The sequence below is a fragment of the Atractosteus spatula genome, chromosome 8, assembly GCF_055471065.1.
Source record: "Atractosteus spatula isolate fAtrSpa1 chromosome 8, fAtrSpa1.hap1, whole genome shotgun sequence".
In the NCBI taxonomy this organism is placed as follows: domain Eukaryota; kingdom Metazoa; phylum Chordata; class Actinopteri; order Semionotiformes; family Lepisosteidae; genus Atractosteus; species Atractosteus spatula.
Window position 1 is genome coordinate 19,528,574 of NC_142713.1, and position 23,689 is coordinate 19,552,262.

Genomic DNA, 23,689 nt, shown 5'->3' on the forward strand with positions numbered 1-23,689 from the left:
AGTCACCGAAACATTCAAAGTTAATCAAAAACTTGCAACTCTTTTTTCTTTGCATGATAGGACAACTGAAATTGTCAATGCTTTCATGAAAACGATTGAAGAATTAAATTGTCCAGTAGAGTGCCAGCTGTGATGGACAAGTGATTTAATTGGTTGTCTTAAGAAGCATTTTGAGCATGATCAGGCTGCAATGTTGAAGCACTATTTCTGCATAATCCATCCGCAACAGATGAAATATATATAATTCAAAACCATAATGGACTTTGTGGTGTCCACAGTTAACTTTATTCAAGTGTGATCTCTTACCCACTGTGAATTCCAATCTATTCCAGAGAGTATCAGTGCTGCAAACAATGTCATTCTTTCCCATACAGAAAAGTGGCCAAGCAGTGGAACTACTTGGAGAACGTTTGCTCAGCCAAGTGAAACAAGTCTTTTCTGCATGAAAAGGGAAGAGACATGTCCCTCATGGAACACAGTGAATGGCCTGCTGACCTGGCATTTTTGACACACATAGCTGCACATCTGAATGACCAAATCCTAAACCTGCAGGGGGGTGTGAGATGTTTGAAGCAGTCCGTGGATTTCCAATGAACTTGGGCCTGTGCAGAGATCATCTCAAGAAAGGTTAATTCACACACTTGGCAACAGAGTCGGATACCTTTGCTGGCAAGACCTACTACGGGAGTGATCGAGCAAGCACACTTGTCTTGAAGATTAGCATTGGGCGTTTAGGTGCAGATCTGTGCAGTTTTGGAACAAGAATGCCGCGTTCAAGCCTTTTCAGAATTTATTCTCTGTAGACGCAGATAATGCCCGACTCAAAGTAAAAGAGAGTCCTGCAAAGGGTTTTTAAAATAGAAATGTATAAAATGTACATTTGAGGCAATAGCTGAACCTAGTAGTGCAAAATATACATTTTTCTATCATAAAACATTCTGTTTACAACTCTTCTTTTTTATGGCAATTCACAGGGTAATAGAAAAAAGGACTGCATTCCTGAAAATGTCATTTAGACTTGATGATGATATTACTATAAAAGAAAAACAACAGAGCCTGTTTTGAACTGAAAAAAAAACAGTTGAACAAGTGAATTTTCTTTGAATTTATTTAAGATGACTTTCTATTGTTCACAGTTAAAACAATGTGTGTATAATGTTCAAAATTCAAAAGATACAAATAACAATTCCACAATGATTTGATCTGACAAAACTGAACAGGAACTGATTTGGTTTCAAAAAGTAATTTAAGTGTATCTGTCATTTAAGTCCTCTAATTGATAATCTAATAAGAGGACTTAAATGACAGACAATTTGTTAGTAGAAGGGAAATTCTGTATGTGGCAAAGCAATTGGGAATACTGAAATCAATACACAATCAAGATTCACACAAAATGTTATACCCCTATTAAGGTAATCATTTAAACAGTAATAAGTAATAAACAGCTTTTAGTTTGAAGAGGATTCATACATGTCCTAAGCACAATAGCACAGACATAGCACAACAAGTTTTACATCTTAATTAGCATTATAGCTCTCTTGGTATTTAGATATGTTATTTACATTTTAAATAGTGAGCAAACAGGTTTGTTGATTTGTTTTGTAAGTCAGGTTTTGTTACTTGGAATAAGAAAACATAGAGCTCAGGTCATGTAGTGTCACAGAAATGCCAGGAGGTCACTGTTTTTTACTTGAATACCATGAAGACATGAAATAATTAAGATTCTGTATAAATATAAACTCAAAACGTTATGATTTTAGTTAACAGCCTAAAGAAAAGCCATGTTTCACATGAATAGTATTGATCATCTCATATCTATGCTGCTCTGTGAAGGACAAGCAATGTCCAGGAAGGCAAAGTGTCAGTGTTTTGGCCCAGGACCATCATATTTGTCTGATCCATGCGCATAATACAGTTGTTAAACTGCAGTGGCAACAGGAAAAAATTCAAGGCATATCAGCAGAAAGACTGTAGATCTCCGTCTGCATTTAAATGATCTGCAAGCTCAGGGGCAGTCCAGAGCTCACATGTTGATAAACTCTTCTGAAGATACAGAGCATCTGAGGCAGAGATATTGTAATGAATGTTATGCTGACTCTCGTGTTGTTCAAGCCAGCCAGTGCTTCGATTTTCTGGTAAGACAATGCAAAAACAACATAGCACTAGTGTCAGAAAGAAATGACTCCAAGAAAACGTGGAACAATGTGCTCTGGACAGATGAGCCAAAAGTGGAGTTTTTAGCCAAACGTCATGGTTGGCTAAAATCTAACATGACCTTTGACCAGAAGGTACCAGCCATCAAGCACGGTGGTGAGGGGGGTTATGGCTTGGGCTTGCTTTGCTGCCTCCGGAGCTGTATGCCTTGCTATCATTGAGTCTACCATGAAGCCTACACCATACCAAAGTATTCCTGAGGAAAATGTAAGACCATCTTACGCAATTGAATCATGCAACAGAACAATGTTCCAGAACACACAAGCAAATCTACGATAGAATGGGTAAAAAAAAAGAAATTTAGGATTTTGGAAAGGCCAAGTCAATTTCCAGACCTAAAACCCCGTAAAGTGCATATCTGTCCATACAAGAATGAGGGTTTCATTTAACTTATTGCTGCTGAAAGGAGTGACTTCTTTTTTCATGCAAAGATAATGAACGCTGGCTGATTTTTTTAAAATAATGACAAAGAAGACTTTTTGTGTGCTATTTGTCAAATGAGGTTAGTATCATCTGTCGATATTTTATGCAATTTATTTTGATAATTATATTGAAATGTTTTATTCCAGAAAATTGAGCACTTTACATTTCTCTGGTGCATCAGTTTAGCATATCATTGCACAATGCATACTCCTAGTGAGTAAGACTCCTAGTGGATAATATGAGCTGTATATTGCCTCGAATTGAATGTGGACGGCCGCTGGCCCCGTGGACGACCATTTACGTGCTGGCTGGATCGGCTGACTTGAAAAGTTACCTGCCGAGACGCCGCAGAACGTACAAAGGGGAAAAATCGGTGCAAACAAGCAGACCCCACATAAGTGGGAAAATGCGAAGAAGAAGGATTGCATGTTATTCATATACACTTATTAGCAGCAGTATCTTCATGGTTAATCAGTCTGGCAGCAGCAGCGCCTGAACAGAAGAGTGACAAATATTTCATTGATAGCTATCAGAACTATTAACTAATTTTACTATGAAAAGAAAACTTTCCATAATATTTCATCCTGTAAAACTAAAATCTTTTACCAGAATTAATATCCTTAGCAGCTTTTAGGAAGTGAAAGACAATTCAGCCTTCTTAATGTCTGTTAAAGTTTATGATAGTACTGATTCTATAACTAACATCCACCTTTATTGCAGTACATAACACCAAAAGTACTCATTATTTAATGCAAAAAATGTGTTCTTGAGGGACAAGGGGATTCTGTACACATGCGAAATATGATTTTTAGTACAACACAGCATAAATATTTGATGTAAATGTAGAAACAGTGTGCAATAAGAGCTACAACTGAATGACAAAAATGACAAGTACCAATTTTAAACCAAAGGTATGGCTTCCACATTGATCACTACCTGTACTGATTTATATACAACTGCATTTATATAAATGCAGTTATATAAGACAGTACAGAAAACCAATATCAGATGTATGGATCATTATACAGTTCTTCTTTACTTAAGGATAAACAAATTAACTGTATCAACTGTAAAATAATTTCATTATCTAGCAAAATAAAAGATAAACCAGCATATGATTTTACTATTCAAGCTTGCTAATTCAATTTTTTGAACATTTTTTTTTTCAATAACTGAAATTCCCTTTCCCTAAACTTGTTATTTAGTACCATAACAACAAATGGTACAAAAATAAAAATGGCCAAGTTTTTCTTTTTTAAATGCAAAATACTGATCCTATATCTTCCAAATTGTCACTTCATAATTTTTTTAAACATTTGATTATATTTAATCTAAATTATATATTTTTTAATTAATTGTATGTTTTAATAAAACTGAAAGCAACTGTGACTTGGAAAATGGAAAATAAAAAGATGTAATTGTCATTTTTACCTGGTTCCCTATCAATTCATATAAAATGCTTCGATTAAAGAAATTGACTTTGAGCTGTTTCTATTTAAAATCAATCAAATATCCGCATTATTGCGCAAGTAAGGGAAATAATGGCTTTCAAGACCGTAATAACAGTTGTTTCACAAACAGTTCAGCTCCACCTTGTACCCTGAGCAAAAAATGTTGAAACTGCTACTCCCAAACACAACAGACACTCCTACACTTTACAAACAACATATTTGTTTAAAATACATGTCTTTACAAGTGTCGTAAAGACTCTTTACAAAGCTCTCTTTAGCAGTGACTATTGTGTATTTCAACCGAGATGGTACTTCAAAGACAGAAGACTCTTCTGATCTTTTTTTTTTTCTTTCTCCAGTATGAACAGGACCATCCCATTTGGAGAATAAACCAAAATGCAACGCAAGTCTTCCCAAAAGCAAAATATATCCTTAAAGTATGTAATGCTTCCAAAGCCATAATAACAAGCTTTCATCAAAGAACACAAAATCTCTGAACAGATGCCTCATGAAAGACAGTTCCAAGTCACACGTTCTGTATGCCGATGTGAAAATAAGATGTTTACTTTGCCTGAAAAAGATCAATTTATGATCTATTGATGTACCAGTGGCAGATCTTCCTTCTAGGATACGGTATCACTAAATAAAAACCATAATCTTATTTACTGTAAATTAATGTGACAAGGTATTATTGAGGAACCAAACATTTCAGGGGAACTCACAGCTATTAATTATATGCTAAATAAGCTTGATGAGATTCCAATCTTGGAGCAGACTTTAACACGGCTATCACTGGGCTGTCATTCAGCAGTGAGTGAATATGCAGTACAAGCTGGTTAGCCACCGTCCATATATTCTTCTCCAGTACTGGAGAAAAAAAAAATGGATGGATGCAGTCTAAAGCTGGTTCAGGAAAAAGAACACTCACAGTCATTCACAGGAATCACAGAGCCAAAAATATGCGGATATTTGATTGGTACTTAAATTGTTCTGATTTCAAGATCTGTATTTTTTCTTTGAAAATCAAAACAGATCTCAGAAAAAAAAACAGCTTTCATTTATGCTAAACCAGTTCTGTGTTTTACATGACATGAAAGCATTTTCCAATTTCCAACACGAGATAAAGTTTCATTGGTTATATTTCAGATAACACTGGCAGTTACATTTCTCTTGACTATTTCTGGGTCTCACTGTATCTAAAGCCATTCTCTACATTGGTATACAAAACAGAGGCATATCAATTTCAGAAAAAAATGCATAAAACATAACCATTTGGAAACTTCAGTTCTGTCTGAATCACCCTCTTTATTGTGTACATTTGTATTCATGATCTATCCACTTTTCTTTTCTTTTTTGCTTTTATAAATAATGAATAAAGACATCTTTGGGACCTTTAACAGATTGGCAGATCTGCAATTGTTATACTGGGTAAAACAATTAAAAATCGTGATTAAATAAGATGGACATAAAATCAATACATTATCTATTCCTTAGACAGATCAACTGGCTTCAAAACTGTGAATGCCTGCTGTCAGTCATGCCCTAATTAAAAGATAATCTCAGCCCGTGTGGACCAAAGTGAGGAAATTTGAGGGATGTGGTGGAGGCCTTAGCATGATGCATGTGTTCACAGACTGCACAATTAAAAAGAAAGAATGGCTATTTTCTCTCACACAATGAATCACAAAATATAACGTGTGACATTTAAGTGATTTTACTCAGTTATATGTCTTATCCTTGTCAGATTAATATTACAATGGTCACGTTTTATAATTCTTTGAAATGAAATGTCATATAGCACTTTATGTAAGAGGATTATAAAACTGACCAAAATATTTCACTTATGCAGACAAATGGCCAACACTGTCACTAACTTTTCATATTAAAATGTGTATGAAGATAAATCCTCCATTTCTAATACAGCAGCTTTTTATCCCTGAATCCCTCTAGGGAATGTGTATCCAAGGTCACCGAAATTGTGATCTTCTATGTTGACACATTTGAGAAGAGCCTACCACTAACAAAGAGAGCCTGGAAAACAACTGTTCCTGAACAAAACAAAAATACAAAGATGATTTTTCCTTTCATTTCTTAACAATGGTAGCAGGATTCAACCAGTGTAAATTAGTTTTAAACTCCAGCAGCGTCTCAAGAGATCAGGCTTTAAATTACTGCATGTGTTCAACAAGTCACGCAGTCTCCCCTGTTTCTTCTGCTGTGCTAAGGAGCTGCTTAAGGACAGCAAACCTGCTGCCATTTGAAATAAAGTGCCAATAACAGTGCATGCTGGTGTTCCTCCATACTGTACCTGTATGGTTTGGATATCAGCATTCTGAATTTCATGTCATTTAAGATATATTTTTACTTTGCACTGAGCCTTCTTAATAAAAACGTCACCAGGAACCTAAGGTATTTATTTAATTGTAAGTCAAATTCCTTTTGATTCATTAGTGGAGCCTATTACTGACTTTTCACATTAAAATGTAGGACTGAAACAAATTTTCATGAAGTTTTTATCGAGCATCTCATCAATATAGACAATATTGGGATTTTAAGATGGATAACAAACTGAAGAAAATATTTAATCTCTTTGAAATGCTAAATGATTTTTTTTAGTGTTAATAGTATGTTAATAGTATTAAACATTTCTTTGTTACTTTATACTATTGGTAACTCTAACACTTGCACCATTAGTACAATTAAAAACAGAAAACAAGACATGTGACTCTGGCTTGGTTTCACATCTTGTAACATTTAAAGTAACATCACAGCTGAAAGCTTAAAAAGTGCACTAAATTTAGTATTCCACAGAGAAATAAATCTACTAGGCTAAAGAAAGATGATAAGGTACTAATTGAAACTCTAATGAGCCTGTCTGCATGCCATTCAAAAGCCCAGATTAGCGAATGCAGTTACAGATGACTATGAGGGCGCTGTAGCAGAAATACATCATTGGGGTCAAGGCATTTGTTTTTCATGTTGACACACTTGGTCTCACTTAGCTGCTGTTTTGTTGAAGTCTTCCTTTTATCTTGCTTCTATTTAAAACACCGAGTACACGTTAAAAAAGGAAAATCTTTTTTTCTTAAAAACATAAACCACAAAAAAATCAGGCTTAGAATGTACATTATGAATCATGAATATTTAGAAGCGAAGGGTATTACGCCGTGCTTAAGATCCTTTACGGACTGCTGCACTGCAGGCTCTTCTGGCATAGTAGTAATGTTAAGATTTAAATGATGAATTCAGATTTGCATTATACATAAGGGTTTACATTTCCAAAGTTTATTCTTTCCTAGTGAAGCTCCCTTTAACCTGGAGTAATTAATACTGACGTGTATTAACAGGGGATGTAACTGAAGCATGTTTTGCTACTGTGACTGTGGAAGTATTCAAACAGTAATAGTGGTTCATATGGTGTCAGAATAAAGGCACTTATCTCTGTTATATCCCTCAGTTACAGTTTATTTCAAGCAGAGATGCAGCAATTCAGACCAAGGATCTTTTAAAACAGCTAAGGGATAAGGATATGGAAAGGCACAGATCAGGAGAAAGGCAGAAAAACATTTAAAAAACCCTAAACATATCTCTTTAATCATGATGGACATGATGGTAAAGTTGATCATTATGAAGTGGAGGACACCCAGACACCATCAAGATCTGGATGTCTCTTCCAACTCAGCAGCTGGACAACGAGGAAACTGGTAAGGGATGTCATCGTGAGGCCAATGGCAACATTGAAAGAGCTACAGAGTTCAGTGGCTGAGACAGAAGATAATGTCCATGGGTCAACAACATCCCAATGACTCCACAAAGCTAGCTTCTGTAGCAGAGTGGAAAACCCATCCTAAATCCCGTGTACTTTGCAACAAAGCATTTAAGTGATCCTGACAACATGTGGCAAAAGGCTTTGTAGTTGGCCAAGACAAATTAGCACGTTTTTATCTTAATGCAAAGCAATACATCTGACGCAGACTTAAGATAGTGCCTCACTCAGTCAACAACATTCCTACCATTAGGAATAGTGGTGGCAGCATTACCTTATAGCTCTGCTTCTCATCATTAGAGGCTATGAAGCTTGTCAATATGGATGAGATTATAGATGGAGCAAAGTACCAGCAATTCTTGAAGGAATACTTCCTTCAGAACTAAAACAGATTCAAAACACCAGGCCAGAGATTCACTGGAGTGGCATCAGAATATGAAAGTGAATGTCCTTGGGCAGCCCAGTCAAAATCCTGATTTGAATCCTATTGAGAATCTGTGGAATGACTTGAAAAGCTCAGTCCATAAGCAATCCCATAGAAACATGAGGGAATCTGAGCAAATCTGCCAAGAAGAATGGGCGAGCACCAAGCTTGCACCAAGATAGTGTGCAAAGTAGTGAGAAATATACCTGGAAAGGTATGAGCCTGTAATTGCTGCCAAAGATGTGTCCACCAAATATTGAGTTCATTGGTCTGAATACTTACGCAAACAACAACTTTCAATCTTATTCTGGTTAGTTTTTACTAACATTTACGGTAATGTAATGTAATACAGAATATACGTCCGCTATTCACAGGATGTAGAACGACTGAGCGATGACCAAAGGAATTAGTGAAATTTCTGAGAGTTTTTGTGAACTTTGGAAGTGCTTTAATGGTGAAGTGTCTCAGAGAGAGAGACTTTTCCTGGTAAAATTTTGTGACGAGTCTCAGGGGAAACTGTTAGTGAATTGTTTGTTTGGAGGCCGGTAAGCAGTTTAGTTGCTTGGCTATGCTAGTTAGTGACTTTGAGAAGAAGTGTAGTCGGGAGTGTGTGGGTTTTTTTCCCTGCACTGTAAACAAATTACACCGGGGATTTTGAACCTTACAGCTGTGTGTTTTGTGTGTCTGTTAGGCTGGGTCCACCTATTTTTAAAGATCCAATTACGACACGCCCAATGGATTGTCACACAGCATAACCTCTGAAAGGGGTAGTGTTAAGAGATTCCTCGATGGACTGATGCTGTTCACTGTTCCATGGAGGCAGCAGTCAACGTGAAACATTAATGTCTGCTTGCTGACAAAAGGGCGGTTCTGTCAGTTGTTTAAGTCACTATCCGGGGACACAGTAAACAGCTAGTCTCAGTTATAATGCCAACAACTGTGACATCCAGTGTTCCCAACAGGGAAGCTGCACTCTGAAGATCTTAATGCTTTTGCTTCCAGGAGAAAGAGACAAATATGCCCAGCTAACCAAAAGGGTCAGTTTTATAACCCATCATACAAAAATGTAGCTGAAAAACAGGTCTGCACGTCACATAGTCCCAAATATTATAGATCATGCATCAACTATCTCCTAATGTCAAATACATTTATGAATATACCTGTAATGGTCAGAAACCCTTTCTAGTTTGTAACTGAAATGTTTAAAAAATAAATTAAGTACACCTTAAGGTAAATGATGGAATAGTTCCATACAGTATGCTTGCAATATATTTGCTTTGAGAATCCAGTCTATTCAGCCTTTTTACATATCTAAATGCTGTGCATATTTAAATCTGTACACTTTCTAAAAGTGCAAAATTATCATTGTGAAAACAAGTACAAAGCAAATTAACCTACAGTAATTCATTTCAGATTTTGTGTAGTAACCAAGTAACCTACTGGAGCTTCAATTATGCTGTTTCAGCCAAATTGTGCCCATTTAAGTGGTGTCTTTCACAAAACTGATTTAACTGCACCTTGAACATTTTCCACATACACAAAATCCATTACTTATTTTACATGTTGACATGCACAGTACTCAGAGCCCTGATTGCACTATCATGCTCAAGTGCCTGGTCAGGTGCATCGGCATGCTCTAGCTAGGCAGTTCTCATCCTGATGCAGGCTTTGAAGCTGAAAAGCTGAAGTGTTTGAGCAAGTAATCATGTTTGAGAGCATAATGGGTATTTCTTCCTAGTGTATGCAATTCATCACTAGACAAACGCATCTGTCAAAAACCTAGCGCGATCGGTTCCATTCCAGGAGCTCCGTAACACTGAAAATAAACATTGCACATGAGGAACAGAAAGGAAGGAAGGGGGGAAAAGCAATTGCCTGTTTCTGTTTATCACGTTTAGGGATTGAATCAATTTTATATTTTATATTTGTTGTGTGGGAAGCACACCAGAGCTCTTACTAACCTGACGCAGAAGTACAACACAACTGGCCCAGACTTCTTGGGGAACTCATGTTCCAACACTCGACGGTCAAGCTGCAGCCAACTGAAATGCCCCCTGAAAGAAATTTTAATAAATTCCATTAAAATTAAATCAAATCTTAAAATCAGGTTACACAAACATTCAGTTCTGAAAACATTTCCCCATATGATTTGGCATGACTCTGAAAAATATGCCATTGTTTTTCAAAGTACTTGCATCTACAGTTACTTCAGTTTAAGAAAGGCATTTTCTGTTATAACACCGTGGCTTGAGTAAGTCAGAAGGACATGATTAAAAAAAATTAGAAAAATGCAGGACTTTGCAGTATGCAAATTGGTGATATTCCCCCTAGCACTGAAAGACCCTTCTTTCTGATAGAAACACAGTCATCTCAGAACCCCCTGGAACATGCATATTAAACCTGCTAATCAATTACCCAGAAAGCCTGTAGTAAGGAAAAGAGAATGCTTTAGAGGGAGGTCAGAGGAGAACCAACCCCCTCCTGTGCTCTGCAAGGATGAGGATCACAGCTCAGATATCACGGAGAAGCAGGGAAAACTACTGGTAGCAGGCAGGTCTGCTGGCAGAGGCTTCACCCCCAATAATCACCATGAATCTTAGCTGACAAGTCCTGTGATCAGCATGTTGCACCCTCTTGGCTCAACACAAATATTTTTACAGGATTCGGTTTTATGTAATGTCTTCATTTACCAGCCAACAACCAAAGAAGAAGAGTCTTTCTTGTCCTAAGATATGATCATCACAGGTTTGCCCCCATGGTAATTCCACCTAGTAGAGTTTGTTTGCAGTAAAATGTTTCCCAAATGAAAAACTAATTTTTCAAATCACAGGTGTTGGATATTATCCTACCACAGGGCTAATAGAATACTGTTATTCCAATCTGCTCCATTACAGGAGTTTTCATTCACCCACTTTTTTGATAATTGATTTATTTATAATTAAAGAAAACGGATTAATTAATGGTCAGCCAGCATCAAACACCTATACTGAAATTAGGAGTAAAGGCTTTTTTACATGTTTCTTTATGATTTGAAGTATCTGGATACATGTACTCAACCAGAACCTGCTGCTCTATATTAACTTGTTGATTCAGAATTTAAGTGAAGACAGATTCATTTCACCATTACATTAAATTTAGAGCTGGACTCAACTACAGTTTGGACTTGATGATACACCTATATTATCAGAAATTATTTTGTCAGTCTACAATCATCAATTACAACTTTTAATGCTAATTTTTGCATAAGACTTGTTCTAAGCAGGTGGATTTTGTGCTGACTATTGTGCACTGGACTCCTGATTAAAAAGACTGACACCTCTAGCCCCTATTTTTCTTTCCCTGTGTTAGTTTTCTCAGCCACAGCAGTACCTTCTAGTCTTCTCATTCAAATCTTTCTGAATGTGTCTATCCATTCTGGTGACTGTGATTACGGACTATTCCCGGCAAAGGATTTACCTTTGTTGTCAAGACATCTAGTAAATGACTTTACGTTTCTGCAAGCTAGTCTTAGTGCTTGCTGCTCCTTCAGTTTAACAGAGCTGTGAGGATTACACCATCTGTCAGTTTTGTATTTCCAGTTTACTTATTATAACTAGCTTATTAAAGTTGCCAAACAGATAACTAGATTCTTTATTCTTAATCTAAGCAAGGAAAATGTCCTACCACAAAAATTGATAAATGAGTTTATAAATTCATTATTCCCGATACCACCTTAAAACTGTTTTATTCCAAACAGTTAGAAGTGTAATCAATTTCCTTTTACTACATTAACACAATTCACATTCAAAACAAATGTAGTCAGATAACACCTTTCATTTACAGCAGTGTTCAATTAATTCTGTTGTTTGAAAATCTCTTTTTAATTCATATTTCAAGTGCTGCTTATTAAGAGAATGCAATGCAAATTGGGTCCAGGAAGTCTTACATTCCTGTTTATATAAACTGCTGTATCTTGTTTTGCATGAAATCCAAATTTGGAAACAACATATTTGCATAAGTTACAGAGTTCACAAAAATGGATTTCAAATAATCTTGTAGAACTCTGCATGACTCTTTAAACGTCCGTTTTTACAAACATTTTCCACATTTATGGTACTGTAATCATTTTTATTTGCTTCACAGGCAAAGCAAATCAAAAGGTCAAATTCAGACTGTTCCAATTTTGGTTGATGTCTTCCCCATACAGAAGAAAACACAGTGAAGTTTAACTTTGAAGCATAAAATCTTATTATTATGCTTAAGATTGCTTTTTCATAAAGATTTTAATAATTTTTCCATTGCCTTGAACAAACAATAATCCTGGCATAGCATACCTCCCCTGATTACACCTTAGGAATGTGGCAGAGCTGGGCTTCTCTGATAAGCAGCCATATCCTGACATTTGACACAAATCTCTAAATCATAAATTAGGTTTATCCTGATAGCTCCAAAGATGAAGTGCTCAACACCTCAGTGCCTCTTTTTGGGTAAACATCTGGAGTGTGACTCTACCTGGAGGTTACCTGCCAATCATCTAGAATGTCCAACCAATGAGGAGTGGAAAAGACAACTACACAATGACGACATCACAACCAATCACCAACCATAATATTAATAAATGGACTTAATGAACCATGATTACTGCACAACAATGTAAACTTGCACACTCTCTCACACTTGAAACCTGGCAACCTTTCAAGCTAATTAAACATGGGACTACTGTATGACCACCATTGTCCACATTTCAGGGAAGCAAACGTAGGTTTAATAAGGAACATATTGAGAGAGTCCTACGAGTCTTACAACGAGCTCCTCCAATTGTAATTTTGCCCGTGCAATGAAATTAATACACTTAGACTTTTGTTGATGCCTGAACATATACCATATTCTGTGTAGCAGCTGAAACCAAAATAGGACTGAGTTTCTTCCTATGTACTAGACCTGGGCCAGACTTTGTGCACAAACTGTTGCACACAAACACTTAAGATAAAATCTACTGTAAGTAGAATTATTTCCATTCTAGGAAAGCCAAGCTGAGCACGACAATAGCAAGGAACCTGTTTTTGTTCCCTGCACCACAGGACATCCTTAGTATGGAGCCATTGGAAGAAGATTGGACAGCTGTGACAAATCCAGATTCAGCTGTTTCTCTACAGGACTTTCAAAGAATGGCCTAGCCAGAGTGCAGTTTTGGTCCAGTATAACTTACAATGTTCACATTATAACCTGTGAGAATACTTGATAGTTAATTTGCGAAATTGACAGAAACTAGTTTTATAGTCAGTGTATTTGAATCCTATTATTACTAGCATCTTTGTAATTCCACAGTGAATGTTTTAAAGGCAGACTGATTCACATATGTTTTTACTCATTTTTATTGCACATTTTGCTGTATTAATAAAATTAATCAATTCCTGTGCGTACATTGTCGTTGTGTTTGATTCCTAGTAGCCATAAAAACTATCTCACAATTTACTGTTCCATTCTGTAATCTTTTCAATATATTTAAACTATCATGCCCCTACAACATTAATAACATCAAAATGACACATTTCACTGTCCCAATACATTGCTTTTCACTGTACATGAAAAAATTCTTATCCAATTACTTGAAGGCTTTAAAGAAAGTTTATAGGCCAGATAAAAGTTTATAAGATACTGATCATTAAGAAGAACAGAATAACATCTGTATTAAGATTTAACTCCCTTAGATCCATCCATTTTCTAACCACTTTCTCCTATTCAGGGTCAAGCAACAGGTACAGTACATTGCAGGGTGCATCCTGGACAGACACAAACACAGACACGCACACACTCACACCCAGCAGCCAATTAACCTACCAGCATGTCTTTGGACTCGGGGATAAACCATAGCACCTGGAGGAATCCCATGTGAACAAGGGAAGAACATACAAACTCCATGCAGATAACACCCCAGGTCCAGAATTGAACCCAGAGCCCCCGCACTGCAGGGCAGCAATGCTAACAACTGTGCCACCATGCTGCTCACCCCCTTAGATATGCTAGTCAAAATAGTCATTCAACGAGAGAAATTACACAATCACGTCTTTTTCGAGGTCACAAAAGTTAAACAGTTCTTATAACACGTGTATCTTGACCTAAACTTCTGTAAGTGTTAATTAAAACTTAATTAAATTTCCCACAAACACTAGAGTGTAATGGTAACTAACAGGATAGAAAGGTCATATCTTCTCATATAATTCTGCTGTCCAAGTCTATTAAAACGTACTCATATATGACACACAGTAGCACTTGGCATTTATTAAATATGTGTTTGGATGTCTCAATTTATTTATCTTTTAATGAACAATGATTTCTAATGACTGGGAACTCAGCAGCTACTCACGTCTCATCTGTGTACGATATTCCAAAATATTCCTTCTCTTTCAGATTAAAGTGGGAAGCCACCAGGTCCAACAGATCTTTCGCCAGCAGTTTGGGCTAAAAGGAGAAAAAATAATGCATTACACCACTGCATCCACAAAAACAAAAAAAATTGCTCAGTTTCATACGTACAAAATAATTGTCAGATATGAATCTTGAACTTCCAAGCCTTTATTCATATTCTAATAGGTATTGAGCCAATTAAAAAAAAAGATGTTAACAACACAACCTTGTTCCAAGGTGGCTGCACTGCCAGCAGAAAATCTCAAGTCATTTATCGACCGGAAAAGGACTGCAAATGCTGCAGTACTTTTTTCAATACATCTCTCCTATTGACAATAAGAAACATTCATGACTCTGTGTCTGGATCAAAAATCCCTGTGAAAGCAAAATCCACATTTAGAGCTCAAAAGGGGGAAACCTTAGTTTGCCAATGTACACCATTAATTCCACACAGAAAAAGATCTTCAATCCAATTCGTTCTTATTAAGATCAGCACACATTTACATCTATTTTATTTTGTATTTACATCTATTTTTTAAGGCGTAGGCTAATAAATGAATAAAATCCTGTTTCAGCAGAAGGGTATTTCATATGTGTTACCCCTGTTGTGAGTATACTGGCATACATTTGGACTATATGAGGTAAAACAAGCTAAAAAATATTTGCTGTTCTACCGCATAGAAAATAGTGAAGCATTCTTCAAAGATCTTAAATAAAAGGGATGACATGAAGTCACGGTACTCCTAAACCTGACCCACCCACAAGTATCCAATTAAATGTTCAGAGTTGTTTTTTCTAAGGGTCTATGAACATAAACATCAAGCCCACATTCGACTTTTGAAAACTCAATCTGTGTGTTTAAGGACAGCATAATCAAATTGTAAAAATATGACACAAATGTGGTAAAAAAAATCATAATTCACCAAACAAAGCCCAGGAAAGAATCAGCATAATTCTAAAGATATGTACAAAGAGGTTTAACTAAAAGTGAATTATCCAGCCCACCTAGTCTGTTTGGGTGCTTTCAGATAATTGATCCAAAAATCTCATCCAGTTGGTCAATACAACACGTATGTATAACATTCAGAGTACTGTATAAATATTTTCTTCCTTACGCACTATGCTATTCATCACGAAAGTGTTCTAATTACTATTTTTGTTTGAACCTACAAGGGCTGTTTTCAATTAGCTGAACAGACAAACCCAGAATAATTATGAAATTACTTGGCACGCCCACATGTACTAAAAATATGTCGGAACAGTGAGCTGCACTATACCATTCCCAGATTATGCACATGGGAATTACACTGAAGTTATAAGCAATTAAGGCAGTTTACAACTTTACCACCCCTGATGGTGACTCCTATACAAAGTTGAAAAGGTAAGAACAGCTCCAGTTACAAGTTTGGTAATTCAAAGATGTTTTCCATTAATCTTTCCATGTATATCAGGCCATATATGAAAATGTCAATTTTTCAACAATTTCCACATTCATTCTTCTTAATTATTGCATATTTTTACAATGTGTATTTATTCTTTAATTTTAGTCATTAATTAATTCTCAGGGCAGAAACAATATGCCAAAGGCCACACTCTTTACCTTAAAACATGTTTGCATATATTTACATAGTGCTCCAACATCCAGCTCTTTGCAATAAAATGAAGCTTCTCCTCAGGGAAAATCATTCAGCTGCAGATGGAGTTCCCAAAAGCCCCACAGAAGGAAAGGTAAAACATTCACGCATCCAGTGAATTATTCATTCCACTGCCTTTTTTGCTAACAGGGCTAGTTAGCCATTTCCTTTTCCCAGGGCTGTTACTGGGCTCTGAGCATATGCATTTAATTTTTTTTTTTAATTTTGTTTTAAATACTATTTTAATTTTTAATCGCCAGTATTGTTTTTTGGTCCCCTGTGACTTATGGCATTTGAGAATGAAACCTCTCCTACTTAGCTAGAATTAAATTAAAATATAATTCAGTCATTTTGTAATGGAGAATATTTTATGTCCCAGCTCTTACTGAATGTGTAGGTATTGTTTTCGGAATATTTGATTTATCTTCATTAACAACTCGACAGGAACCCACAGAATTATTTCATTTCTGATGGATGGCAATTATAAACTAGGCAGCCGTATGTAAGTGCCAGCAATATTCTCCCTTGTCATTGTTCCACTACAAATCTCGATTTATTGTTATTCCTTGAGTAATGGCCAGTAAGAGCATGGGTTTGAAATCTAAGGCTTTATCGCTCACTTAGGATTCAAAAGGTTCAGAAAGTTCAGTTAGAGCAGGGGTAGTCACAGCACAGGGCATTTCTTAACCAAGTGTTTTGCTTTGCCATCAGCTTCTCCAGATAAAATGTTTCTTCCAACATTCTTCTCCAGAGCCACCTCTCTGTTCATTTGACTATTTACAACTACAGTATACACAACATTATTACTATTGTCACCTGTCTGTTTTAGGGATGGGTACCACATATGCAGGAAGAAACATGAGAAAGGACTACTACTAAATGGCATGGAATACCTGATACTCTGAAAAAGGAATTTGAGCTTGGAGTCTTATACAAACACAAACGTTCTTGGATTTTCTTGACTGAGAGCTATGATGGCTTCAGGAACAAAATGTAATTTGACTCAGACTCAGCATGTTGTGCTGGCATCTCTTAATATATTAAATGCATATAAAGTACTTCATTAATCAATGTGTTACTATGTGTTAAATGATAAGAGACTGGCTCCTCAGTCCTCCTTCAATGTTTCTTCATCATTGCCTTAAGTTTTGCTTAAAAGATAAACTCCTCCTGCACCACATTTCAATAAGCTTGACTTTTGTAAAGAAAAAGGATTCAATTTACTTGAGCACAAAACAAGTATGGTTTTTGTCTAATTTAAGTTCTACCTCACGTTTTTTTAAAATACTGTTACTTCTATCATATAGTCATCCTAAACTGTTTTAGTTCTATGTAACAACTTGTAAGATAACATTTGTGAGTAAGATAAGATCACTTTATTGGCCATATACAACTTCTTCTATTAGGAATTTGTCTTTTTGCATACCCCAACATGCTCTCCATGAGACACACAGACAGGATCAACCATTTATATGGCGCCCCTGGAGCAGTTGGGGTTAAGGGCCTTGCTCAGGGGCCCAACGGAGTAGGATTCCTCTGCCATCTGCGGGATACGAACTGGTAACCTTTCATCCACAGTCGCAGATCCTTAGCCACAGAGCCACCGCACCACCCCCAATATGTGGGTAAAATACATTATGTAAATTCAGTTTTATTCTGAATATTCAATTCTTCCAGGAAACATGTGCTAGAGTGTCGCTTCACAACAGTATTGCTAACCAAGACAGCTATTACTCTTGTACTATCTGCTCGCATGTTGAAAATGTATACATTGATGCAACATTGAGAACTATAGGTAACCTGACTGACCTGTGCCTCCTCACGCAGGACTACATCTCATAGACACACATCTTTCTGCAAGCTACAGCAACATAAGGAACGGCAAACTGGCCTGCATATTGCATTGGTTTCAGAGGGAAAAGTGCTCATCCTTCACCATTCCTTTTAAATTCTGACAGGCTGAAAGAACTGAACATTTTAAATCTTAAACACACGAGAGCACCTGATGCACGTATCCAAAATTCTTAAAAGCACTGATCAACCCAGAGGACTTCTCCAAAATTCACAGTGGAAGATGAACAAGGGGACAGAAAAGGAACTATGTGGAAGTGTTATTTAACAGCTTGAACAGGAGACACTTCTTTACTCAAAAGCATGTGGGAGTATGTAACAAGCGACCCAGCCGAGTGGTTGAAGATGATACTTTGGATTCATTCCGGAAACGGCTGGATGAGACCCTTGAATCGATTAACTACGAAATACAAATGGACTTGATGAGCAAAATGGCCTCCTTTCATTTGTAAATGCTCTTATGTTCTTTATCTCTGGTGATCTCTGAACATACCTCTCTGTCACCCTGCCAAACATGCAAACTGTCAGTATTTCCATACTGAACAATTGAGGGCTTACTGCAAATTGGTTTTGTTATTGCAAGCCTTTTGACAGCTTGAACAACAATATACAACCATTATAGATATAAGCATTTAGTAGTGGCAGGAGATAAATTGTTTTGATTCAGCTATCCAAAATGGCATCAGATGGTTTATTGGAGTGCTGCACTTAACAAATTGGTATTGACAAGAGCAATATCAGAATATTCTGACAGGATCATAGCATACGCATATACTATTACAGTGTATACGGTAGCACTGATTAAATTTACGACAGCTCCAAGTCTAGCTTCCATGAAAAATGTAAAACAAAGAGCAGTGTGCGTTAATTCCACACTTAGTCCTACAACTCTACATTTACACGGTCATGTCTCCATCTTTCAATGCCATAACCTAAAGATAGCACCTAAGCTAAAGATAACCTGCTCTCAACTTACGCAGTGTGAGCCTATACAGTCGTCCTATTTACTTTTATTTACTGTTTTTATACTTATATTTAATATATTGTATTACCATAAGAGGTTGGCAGGTGGTTTTTATAAGGTTTTTATAAGGGTTATAATGTATAATTTGACAATACGAGAAGCTGACCGCGCTTCTCAGAATCCCTAACCCCTGCGTAAGTTGCGAGTCAACTGTATTTATACATATCAAGCTTTCGAGGAATAAACATTATGGTAAATACAGTAGTAACATAGGATATTTTGAATGGTATCTTCATTAGATCATATTGTGCAAAACTGCAGTGAGAACATTTTACTTGACATTTACTTTATTTTTAATTCACACACAATTCCTTCTTGAAAAAAAGGTCAGATGTTATCATGAGCAAAGGTTTTAGTCCTCCCGATGCTGTACCAAAAGAAAAACTTTGATACTAAATGAAAGCCTTACAGCTGGAATATTATTTCCATTTTCCTCTCATTATGTCTGAGAAAGAGTGAGAAATCTTAATTAAAAATATGGTATACCTAAAAATAAATTAAAACTAAAAAAACTCATTAAGATCTAATTTGGTGCAATTAAAATTTGAGCACACGTAAGCAGCTCTGAATGGCTTCTGTCCACACAGTCTCGCAAAATGAGACATTTTCACCCTGAAGGAGGAATGCGGGGTGAACTCGGACTGAGGCATTCCGCAAGGGTCACAAATCTTATTAACACAATAACCCACAAACCTTTATGTCATGCCAGGGATAATGTAAGGAGGTTTTTTAAATGGCAGTTCCTTTGCGTTGTTAACATCATTCTGAGATATTCCTACGCTCATTGTGAACCCTGGCAAGCACCACAAAAAACACACACACATACTCCTTATAGCACATTTAGTTTCTGTAATGCTCCTGAAAAATTGATGACATTGCTTTTCTAAGTGCCTTGAACCTGAATGCATGACCAACGGGGAAACCAAGGAAAATTCACCCCCCACCAAAAAACTGATGATTAAAAGGTGAAGCACAATTCACACTGCTTCCCCATCTTTGAATTGATTAAAAGATGTGCGGTCTGAATTAATCAATTAATCAATTAATCTTCCAGCATGATAATTTCAATTTGAATCTATTTAAAATAACAATTTGATTACAATTGTACAGTAGGTTTTCATTCCCTTTGGAGTCCTTCTGGAAGTATGTCCAAAAGGAGAATTACTTATTTTTACACACAGCTTAAAGAACAATGTAAAACAATAGTCCAATCCTCTAAGGCACTATCAATGATCCAGCTATTAGGAACTACAGCAGGATACATACGCCCATTGTACTATGAATGCAGAGCAAAACTGCAATAAGATAGGAAAATGCATATAAAAATGTAAGGTTGAGGAAACAGTAACTAAACTAGAGGATCGACTGTTTGAAAATAAGATCTTAGGATATTATCAACACTGTTTTAGAAAAGGTAGGTCTTAAATAAGCTAGTAGACAAAAAGCATACAATGTGATACAGATTTCCAGAAGGCTTTGGATATTTTTTTTCTTTTACAAAGAATTCTCAAACTGCAGACAGTAAGCATTCAACAAACTGTATGTGTGCTTGGATTGAGAACCACAGTGGTTAATGGACAGAAAACGGAGAGTATAGATCGGCAGTGAATTCTTCGATTAGGTTGATATAATCAGCGGAGTACCACACATATCTGTATTCAGAACATTGTCTTCCTAATTTATATCAATGATCTCAATTTTAGTAAAATTAATATACAGTACTAGTCAAATCTGCAGACAACAACAACATCAACAAACAAGTATGAAGGGGAAAGAAACAAGTGCGAAGGGGAAAGGCAATTCAAAAAGGGTTCGAAAAGGGTCAGTGTTGGTGTTCAAATTTGAGAATTTGAATAGGTTAAGGGGTGGGAAGACCAGTTTGGCATGTATGGCAATACTTAATTTTTGATTTGTGCAATGAAAGACAGAGAGAGAAGGCTATGAGTGACAACTACTGTATGCATCTTCTATATTCCCTGTATTTTAATATTATTATATTTTGTGTACTGCACAGTACTGTATTTGCGGTTTTACTGTTTTCATAATGCTTTAAACTACATACATACACATACTACTACACTTACGATTTATTTTACTTGTTTATGGAAAAGGAATAGGAGGATCTAAGGGGGAGAATTCTGATTATACACCATTTTGGGTATACCATTATGTCTGGAACCTAACTACTGTGTAAAATGAGAAACGATTGTATATTCTCAGTAATATCCTACACTGACCCTACAAAGAACAGAACCTTTTTAGTCTTGACCAGAGAAGACTGTTTAAGATGGGACTAATTCAAAACAACCTAGGGAAATTCTTCAGAATTAGCACTGAAATGCAAACCAGTGAACTCAAGGCAGAAATAAGTGGATATGCATTTAAAACTAAGAACAGGTGGGACTTCGTTACCTAAAGAGTTGTAGGAATATAAAACAAGCTAACCAGCCATCTTGTTAAAGCCAATATCCTGGCTTCTTTTAAAAAAATGGATAGATGGGATTGTTGGATCAACTTGGTATTAGCAACCAAACAGGCCACATGGATGGAATGGTCTCATCTTATTTGCAACCTCTCATAGGTTCGATGTGAAAAGAAGCTGTGAACAATATCCTGTCACAGAAAAGTTGACAGTAATGAACTGTGTTAAAAGTACAAAAACTAACTGCATGGTTAAAGGTACATTTGTAAAGATTTTACCAGCAAAGAGTTCTGATTTGAAAAGTCAATTGGTTAAAACAGTTAAAACAATAGTTAAAAAAAGGCCTTTGAATGGCAAAATCATGCATAGTAGTTTACAATATGGTGCCTCTTTCATGACTGTAATCCCTTCTCTTAAGGGCGCTCCGGCTCTTTCACATTTAAGTTGATTTTGTGCACCTGCCTCCTGTCCAGCTCCTCCTTATATAAGCCAGACGCTCACACTATTCCGGTCTCTGCATTGGAAGACCCTACGCCCTACGCCCTACGGCTTGAGGGCATAGGCCTCCTATCGGCGTCCTGACCCAGCTAAGTCTGGGGTTCAGAGCGCCTGACCTCGTGATCCTGTTTTATCTCCTATCCCTGCACCGGATCCCGTTCCAGTTTTGAACTTTGTCTTGTTTTGTCTTGGATGGATCACCCGGTACTGGACCTTTGGACTTCACCCTTGATTTCCCTTTGAACCGCCCTGGACTTGTTTGCCCTGGCCACGCCCCCCGAGCACCAGTACACTGTAGTCATGCCCCCCTGTCTGTCAACCTGCCCAGTTCCTAGTCGTTTCCTCCCTGTGTCTGTTTCACTCCCTTCCGGATTATACCATCCGCCTAGGGTCCTGACCAACACTTCGTGACAGCCTCAGTACATTAAAGTAATGAAATATATAATAGGAGACTAAGCTGACATATAGTAGCATACTCTATTATACTGTACTACTAGGATTAGGTAAAATTGATTATTCATCTGGAACATACTGAATGTGCTAGAGACATCAGTAATAAATATTATGATTATAACCCTCTCCATGCCTTTTTTCTTATTAAAGATGGCAATAAATGGTGGAAAAAGTATTTCACTCAACAAGCACTGTAATAACTCATAAATGGTATTACCTCTACAAGAGAATAAGTGACAAACGTTCCACAGGATTCATGGTGAAGAAATGGTGCCCATAGGGCATATTCAGCATTACAGAACCTGTACTATACATATGGAAAGGTAACAAAATTACATCACATTGTTGCAGCACCATAAGCTGCATGAAATCAAGGCAGTCAACGATCATACTTAATTAACTGGAAAGCAGTGGGGATCCAATATGACGAGATCACATCTCTAGAATTTTAAGTTCCAATCCTAGTCCTCACACGCCAATCTTGTAAAAGTGCTTCACAGTCAGAACCCAAAATGTAAAAATTAAAAGCCATTATGCAAGTACAGAATTTTAACCTGCTATAATATAAGGACCTTCAGCCTATAAAGGGCAGAGTAATGTACAGCGAGGCCCTCAGTCATAGAAAGAAGTCATACAGTATCTGTTCGTGGATAAATGATCACTGAGCTGTCAACTGGTTCCGCTGTACTCAATTTAGCCATTGGCCCGCACATCCCTCCATTACAGAAAACCACTTATTCCTGATAAGTGTCGCAGCAACCTGGAAGCAAGTGAAGCCATCCAAGATAAAATTAAAAACTGCAATATAAAGCCATTTTCACTATGGAAGACAGGTAATGAAACTGAACAGCTTGCACATGGACCTAAGTACTGTATGAGGATGGAAAGTCTTTGAATACAGCAACTTGTTCTACTTCAACTCAGCTGCAGGAGGAAAAACATCCAAAGTCATTCATGGTTTTAAGTCTTCCTCCAAGGGCACTTGGTTATAGTCATTCAGTGAAAAAAAATCACCTGTCCCCATATAATATGGCCAATAAAGTGGGCTTTATTACATTTGTGGACAAACAGAGTAGCATTAACTCTGCTGTTTTCTGACTGTCCAGCAGGGACAGTCATACATCTTATAATCAGATTTGACT

The 23,689-nt window shown here is 36.8% G+C and overlaps 1 protein-coding gene across 1 annotated transcript in view; it reads right to left on the bottom strand.

Annotated features, from left to right (window-relative positions):
- frmd4a (FERM domain containing 4A) overlaps positions 1 to 23,689 on the bottom strand; it is a 211,210-nt gene that overhangs the window by 71,475 nt on the left and 116,046 nt on the right. The window contains exons 3-4 of the mRNA XM_088923580.1: positions 14,625 to 14,719; positions 10,240 to 10,332 (exon numbers count right to left, since the gene is read on the bottom strand). Of these exons, the coding sequence (XP_088779706.1) occupies positions 10,240 to 10,332; positions 14,625 to 14,719 (188 nt within the window). The remainder of the gene's footprint in view (positions 1 to 10,239; positions 10,333 to 14,624; positions 14,720 to 23,689) is intronic.